A 7,084-nucleotide genomic window follows, 5' to 3' on the forward strand; every position below is an offset into this window, starting at 1 on the left:
TCACCAGCCGGCTGCTTGCCCCAGCACAGGTTCGATAATGACAAACCTATTAACGCTAATTAACTGGGCCTCACGCCGGTCAATGCTGTAAAAGTGCTCTTGATTTCAAAGGCTCCAGGCTAAGTACCCCACCAGCCTTTCCGGAGGCAGCGGCAGTGACACTTCGGCTACATCTTCATCCCCGCAGCCCCTTGGGGTCCAGCGAGCACCAGTGCAACACTGGGGAGCCAAGATGAGGTTCTGCAGGGTCCTCACCCTGTAGCCCCTCCCCTCCTTGCCCCCCCAGGGACCTGCTCACTCTCACATTGCAGCAGGGGACAGAGTGACGCCGCCGTCCCCCCTGCACTGAGACAGACAGACCCACAGACAGCACCACGTCCTCCCCAGGCTGTCTGTGCTGTGGCGAAGCAAAGCCACGTCCCTTCTCTCTGCCCTCCCCAGCACCGCCAGGCCACGGCACAAATATTGTATTAAAAAGCAGCTCCAGCAGAAGGAATAAATATTCCGGCTGAGCGGCAGGCGACATGGCTCCGGTCAAGCCAGAACACACAGTGATGGGCACTGTCACCCCAGGGGCACCAGCCCCCAGGCACAGCTCTACAGCCATTACCAGAGCATGCAGGGGACAGTGAGCTCGCTGGCACCCCCAAATTCCATCTCCCACGATCAAGAAGGTGACAGGAGGCTCCAGGGATCGGGTGGGGAGAGGGGCTGCTCGCTTAGCAATGCCCCCCCTGTGGGCACAGGTATCCCCAGTACGCTCATCCCTCGAGTCCCCTCTGTCCCCAGTGGGGAGGGGACAGGCTACCCCAGGGCCAACACTACCCCGAGCCCCCGTCACCAGCCTGGCCATGGCAGCCTCCGTTGGAGCACACAGCTCCAGAGATTCCCGTCACGTCGGAGGCTCGTCCAGCCCCAGCGCCGGGTGAGGAGGGCCAGCAGGAGCGGCGGCCGAGCCACCATTCCACATTAATGCCAGTGATGAATATTAATAGCAGGAAGAGGCAGGCACTAACGAGGCCACCTGCCGATTCACACCTCACTTACGGCAATGTGACCGGGTCCCAAGCGTGTCCCCGAGAGACCGGGGACAGGGCTGGGCACACTCCTGCCCACAGCCACAATCCAGTGTTGATGCCCAGCATGGCCACATCCCCAGCCAGAATCACGGATGGCACCCAGTGCTCCCAGCAAGGGACTGGCAGTGGGGTGTCTCTGGGTGCTGTGCAGTGCCAGCAAGTGAAGGATACGGCCCTCCTGCTCGGCCTCAAATCCATCCCCCATCCAACCTCCAACCCACTGGTGCTGCCACGTCACGGCTCTGGGCCAGGCCCCTCTCCCCACACAGCACCCACCTCCCACCACCCATCTCCCACCAGCACCCCCATCCCCGACACCCCCCCCCTCAGCCCTGTGGAGCACCCCTGGCAGGGAGGGTGAGTCCAGCGGGGATCCCAGCACCCTGGCATCCACTAGCACCCTGGCATCCACCGGCAAGTGGGGCTTAAGGTTTCATTCAGATAAAAGAGCCTCTTAATCCGCTGCCTTTGAAGTCGGAGACATGAAAGCGGCTGGGTGCCAAAGCCAGAGAGGAGGCAGCTCCGCTTAAAGGGACAAACCCACGCGGAGCCGCCCGCACTCGCACCCGTCCCCTCTGCCCCCCGCACCCGTCCCACGCCCCACCTTCCCACCCCACCCTCGCCCAGCCCCGGCGGGGGGCTGCTGTGGTCCCACGAGGAAAATAATGACAAAGGGGGGGACAAAGCCCACAGGCACAACCGCTGCCTTCCCACCTGGCACGGCGACGGCTGCTCGGCTAACGGCGGCGGGGAGGCGAGCCCGCTCGCCCCGGGAAGGGAGCTTACTAATGAGTGCCACGACCCCGATGGCAGACGAGGCACGCGGTGCTATTAGCACTAATTCACTGTGCGAAAACAGAGAGGAGCTGGGGAGGGGGCAGGCGCAGCGGGGAGAAAGCCGGCGGGTGGGGAGGGAGGGAGGGAGGGAGGCACGCTCAGCGGTGAGATTAAGGCCAATTTCTACAAGGTGCCTGCATCCGCTGCGGCTGCAAAGCCCAGCTCCCCTCCGGTGCCTCTGACCCCACCTCCCGAGCGGCACAGAAAAATCAGGAGCCAGGCAAAAGAGGCTGCCTGGCAGGAGCTGCTTGCAGTCACCCCCCCTTTGGGCCATCACCGTGGCTTCGAGCCTCACCAGCTGGAGAAAGGCTGCCCCCGAGCATCAGGGACAAGACTGGGGTGGCTGCAGGGAGCACACAGGCACCGAGCCGGCATCAGCCAGTTGTTAACACGGCTGCTCCCCGGCTCCATCACCCCAGCGAGGGCCCCGACACGCTGAGCTTGTCAGCAGCTCCCGGCAGAGCGGGGAGGGGAGGAGAAGCAGCGAGGGCTGGGCTGGTGCGGTGCCAGTCCCTGTCCCCAAGGCTGGCAGCGCACCCCTGGGACCTGCTGCAAGGCAGCAGCGTTGCCTGCACCCAGCCAGGCTGTGTCCCTGTGAGGGCACCCCCTGTTCCCCCCCGGGCAGTAGCGCTGGATCTCATCCTGCACAGGTAGCCCCATCCAGTGGCCACCCCATTCCCGGCAACAGCCCCCCATCCCCTCGCCAGCCCCTGGAGCCAAGTGGGGAAGCACATACAAGCTGTTGTCTTACCTCTCCACGATGTCTGCGATGGTGCAGGCAAACATGAGGAGCCCTTCTGGCATCTGCAGGGCCACTGGGAAGAGAAACAGCCCCCGGGTTAGGAAGAGATGCCCCGAAGCATTGGGACCTGGGTACCAACCCCTGGGGCCAACGTGACCACCTCAAGTGGCAGCCACAGGAACAAACCTCCCCAGAACAGCCAGAAAATTGGCCAAAAATCCCTGCTCTGGCAGCCGGGGTGCACATGGTCCTGCCTCGGGCCATATCCATTCTCCCTGCTCGCGCCCGGCCCCTGAGCACACACCTCATCCCTTTTTGAACCCGCTGACACCGCTGGTCTCTCCCGCTTCCCTCAGTAATGAGTTCCAGATTTTAATTATGTGCTGCACAGGAAAAGGTACTTTCTTCTGTTTATTTTAAACCCGCTCCTAATAATGTAAACGTATGCCCCTGGTTCTCCCAGTACAAAAAAGAGTGAATAATCATCCCCTATTCAGCCTCTCCGCATCATTCACAATTCTATATCCCTCTATCATATCCCCCTTCGTTCGCCTCTTTTCCAGCTAAAGGATCTAAATCTATTTAATCTCTCCTTGTATAGAAGCTGTTCCAAACCTTTGATCGTCCTCGCTGCCCTTCTCCACATCTCCCCTCCCTGCCTCTCTCCCCGTTTCAGGAGGGTGGCCATCAACGACGCGGCGTTGTGCCTAGCAGGAATTTATTCATCAACGAATAATGTTTCCTGGTTTCCTCGCAGCTCAGAACAATCCCTTTGCCTCTGCAGCCCAGCTGGGGCCCCCTCAGCGCCTGAGGTCCAGCCAGGACCCCCCCATGGATCCCCCCGAGGCTGCCCCAGGGTGGTGGGGAGGAGCAAGGACCATGCTGGGCCAGATGAATGGAGAAGGCTCCATTAATCCCGTTGTCGTTTCACCTTCTGATCCCACTAAGACATCCCAGCTCCAGCAATATCTACCCAAATGTCCTCTCCAGATCTTCCTCCAACAGAAATCCTGGCACTGCCAGGCCCAGCCTGCTGGCCAGCATGGTAAAGAGCTGCCCCAAACCGGGCTAATCTCACCCTATTCCAACCCCCAGGGCCCGAGGAAAGCAGCCTGTGCTCTGCCAGCCCCTGCCCAACCTGGCAGAGCCAGGCAGCTCAAGCTCCTGGCGTTCTCCAGCCCATTTGGGACTGCCCAACCCCAAACTATTGCCAAGAAACAGACCTGCAAACAGCGAGGGGGTGGCAGGAGGCAAGGTGGGTCACTCTCTGCCAGCACGGCTCTATGGGGAGTGGGGTGACACCCCAGGCCCCCAAACCCTACAGCAGGCAGGGCACAAGCAGGGCTGGCCGCAGCCCGGTGGGAGGCTGCGTTCCCCCAGCAACGAGCCCCTGGCTGGGCTCTGCATGCGCAGATTTTTAAATCCCAGCACGGCTGGCTGGCTGATGGGCTCCGCTCCCAGCTCTGAAGCCTAAATCCCAGCCGCATATTTACATTTAATTAGGAGGTGCCAAGCAGCAAAACGTGGCAACAAAAGACGGAGCGGCACGGCTGGGCGGCCTCGCCGCGTCCCGATGGGCAGCTCTGCCTCCCACACCGCAGCCGGACCAGACCAGCCACCTCCAGCAGCCTCCAGCCCCTCGGCATCACAGCCAGGACCAGCCCAAGCAGCAGCTCATGGAATAACCCCCCCGACGCCTGCCAGCTCCTGCCAGGCCCTGCCAGCTCGGCAGCAGCCAGCAGGGACATTCCCAGGTGGACGTAGCATTTCAAATCTCTCTCTGCCCAGAGGCCCCGGCACAACCCATAAGCAGCCCCTCCTCACGTGCAAAGTGAGAGTGGGGACACTGATGACACCCCGGGATGAAGAGGGAGGCTCCGTGTCCTGATGCTACAGCTAATCACACCCTGAGAGATGGCCCAGCTACAGCACCGCGGAAGGGGACAGCCCTGGCACCACCCCCCAGCACCACAGCACCTGCTCCAGGGCCACCGTGGCCACTCCCCACCCCTCCAGGGCTACAGCAACTCTCTGAGGACCCCGAGGAAGGTTCAGACCAGGGAGTAGCGTGGCCCAGCTCCCCATCAGCCCCTCCAGCCCCCCTGGAGCTGGGCATCGTGGGGTTCCCTCTGCCTTGCCCTGGCAGCATGGCAGGAAAGCGCAGGGAGAGAGGAGAGCAGCAGGGACCTGGCCAGCATCCCAGACACATCTCACAGGCTGACAGGTCTGCGCAGCTCAACCTGTCCTGTCCGATGTGATTATAATCCAGAGATACAGATCTATTAACCCCCCTCGAGGGGATGAGAGCTTGCCAAGACAGAGACTTAACGCGCAGGGGCACACTGGGCAGCTCAGCACTGTCCCTCTCCCAGCCTCACTGGACCCACACCCCAGCCCAAGTGGGTCCCCCCGCTGCCAGGGAGCTCAGTGGCACCGATCTGCCACGCTGCAGCCCCAAACCCCTCATCCCTGGGGCCGGTGCTCACCCTTCTTGGCCCGAGCCTGCCAGATCCGCCAGATGGTCTTGGGGATCTCGAAGTTGTAGTTTCGGGGCAGGGCCTCCGCTGCCTCCCGCAGCTCCACATTCCCCAGGATCTCCTCGGGGATCTGCTGTGCCGCTCGCCGCGCAGGGCCTCGGGCTGTGGGACAAATGGGGTGGCCTAAAGGAACGACCAGGAGGGGGGCACACCCCGTACCCCATGGGCCACCAGCATCCTCGCTGCCCTCATGCCACCCCCGGGATCAAGCAGCAAGAGAAAGGGGTGGGTTTCTGCCCATCTTGCTGGCACTTTTTGGGGGAAAACACCTCCTTTGCCCAGAAAACACCACTGTAAGTGTGCAAAACCCTACAAGTGGGGCTGGCTCCCCCCAAGCTGAGGGAACGCCAGGCTCAACATCCCCCATAGCTCATCTGCAAGCACCCCGGGAGCACCTTCGGTGGGGGAGGGGGGTGTCCCCCTCCTGCCCCATCAAGGGGATCCCGTTATCCTATCGGGGAAAACTCAACAGCAGCGGGTGAGCCAGGCCCGTCCCCGGGAGCTGCATCCTGAAGCCGGCCCCCGCCAGCAACCGCCCCCCTACAGCTCGGCGAAACCGGAGAGCGGCGGGGGAGTGACAGCAGGGGGATTATTCACTATTTCCAGCCCAACACCGGCACTCATGAGCCACCAAACCCTCCCCGCACGGCCCACGGTCGAACCGCCAAAGGGCCAGCTGGGCCGGGACGGTGGCGGGGGAGGCCGGGACGGTGCCTCCGCCACCGTCCCGTCCTCCCCCGCCACCGGCTCGGCCTCCCCCGCTGAGCCGACCGAAATAGCCGCCCGGTACCGGCACCGGGAACCCAGCGTTGACCCGGCCGCGGCCCACCTGTGGCGGGCACCGGGGCCGCGCTCCCGACCCTCACGGAGGCCGCCATGGCTCTGGGAGCACGTGAAGGCGGGAAGGCAGCACTAAGCGAACCCCGCGCTAGGCCAAAGCAGTCGCTGGACGAGAGATCGAGTGCGGGAGCGCGCCGCCGGGCCCCGACGGGACGGGCGGTGCGGCGGGGACAGATGGGTCCCGGGCACGGTCCCAACGGGGCCCTGGGCGTGCAGCCGGCTGTGCCAAGCGCTGCGATGACGGGGATGTCCCCCTCCCCTCACGTCGGGGACGTGGCCCCGCCGCATCCCCCCGGCGGTGCTGATAGCCCCGGGGTTACGGGTTCCACATTAACGCAGGGACGGGGCGAGGGCGCCGGGGCCGTTGTCATGGTGGCGAGTCCGTGCTTCGTCGTCCCCCTCCCCCCCACCATGTCCCGGGGCAGAAGCCGAGAGCCTGCGAGGCGTGGAGCAGGAGGGACCCGGGGGTAGCAGGAACCGCGGGGGGCGATAGGTGACCGGGGAGGCAGCGGGGAACCCCCGGGAACAGCGGAGACCCCGGCGGGGCACTGGGAACCGCATCTCTCCGGGTGGGATAACGGCACCCCCGGTGGGGCAAAGGGGGCGGGGTGACAGGGACCCCCGGGGGACAGGAGGGACTCCCTGGGCGGCAGCCGGGAGCCCGGTGGGGTGTCGGGACCCCGATAGGGACAGCGGGGACAGCTGGGGGACAGCCGGGACGGGGGGAGAGCGGGGACAGCCGGGACCGGGGTGCAGAACGGACAGCAGAGCTCCCGGTGGGGCGTCCGCGACGCCGCTGGGCTACCGGGACCCGGAGGGGACGGAAAGGGGCGGAGGGCACCGTAGGGACCCCCTCGGGGCGGGAGCGGGGGGGCGGCAGGGACAGTGCTGGGGCGCAGTGGACAGCGGGGACAGCCGGGCTCCCGGTGGGGCGGCGGGACCACGGCGGGACCGGGGGCGATAAGAGGCGGAGGGGCCGGTGGGGACGGCAGGTCCCGGTGAGGCGGCAGGGACGGTGCTGGGCAGGTGGGACGGCGGGGACAGCCGGG

At 64.5% G+C, this 7,084-nt stretch overlaps 1 protein-coding gene across 1 annotated transcript in view; it reads right to left on the reverse strand.

Moving 5' to 3' along the window:
• DPH1 (diphthamide biosynthesis 1) overlaps positions 1-6,107 on the reverse strand; it is a 28,158-nt gene extending 22,051 nt beyond the window's left edge. The window contains exons 1-3 of the mRNA XM_014952986.1: positions 6,025-6,107; positions 5,145-5,297; positions 2,668-2,731 (exon numbers count right to left, since the gene is read on the reverse strand). Coding sequence (XP_014808472.1) covers positions 2,668-2,731; positions 5,145-5,297; positions 6,025-6,073 — 266 coding nt within the window. The 5' untranslated portion in view covers positions 6,074-6,107. The remainder of the gene's footprint in view (positions 1-2,667; positions 2,732-5,144; positions 5,298-6,024) is intronic.
• Positions 6,108-7,084: the final 977 nt, after the last annotated feature.

The sequence above is a fragment of the Calidris pugnax genome, unplaced genomic scaffold (assembly GCF_001431845.1).
Source record: "Calidris pugnax isolate Ruff unplaced genomic scaffold, ASM143184v1 scaffold133, whole genome shotgun sequence".
In the NCBI taxonomy this organism is placed as follows: Eukaryota; Metazoa; Chordata; class Aves; order Charadriiformes; family Scolopacidae; genus Calidris; species Calidris pugnax.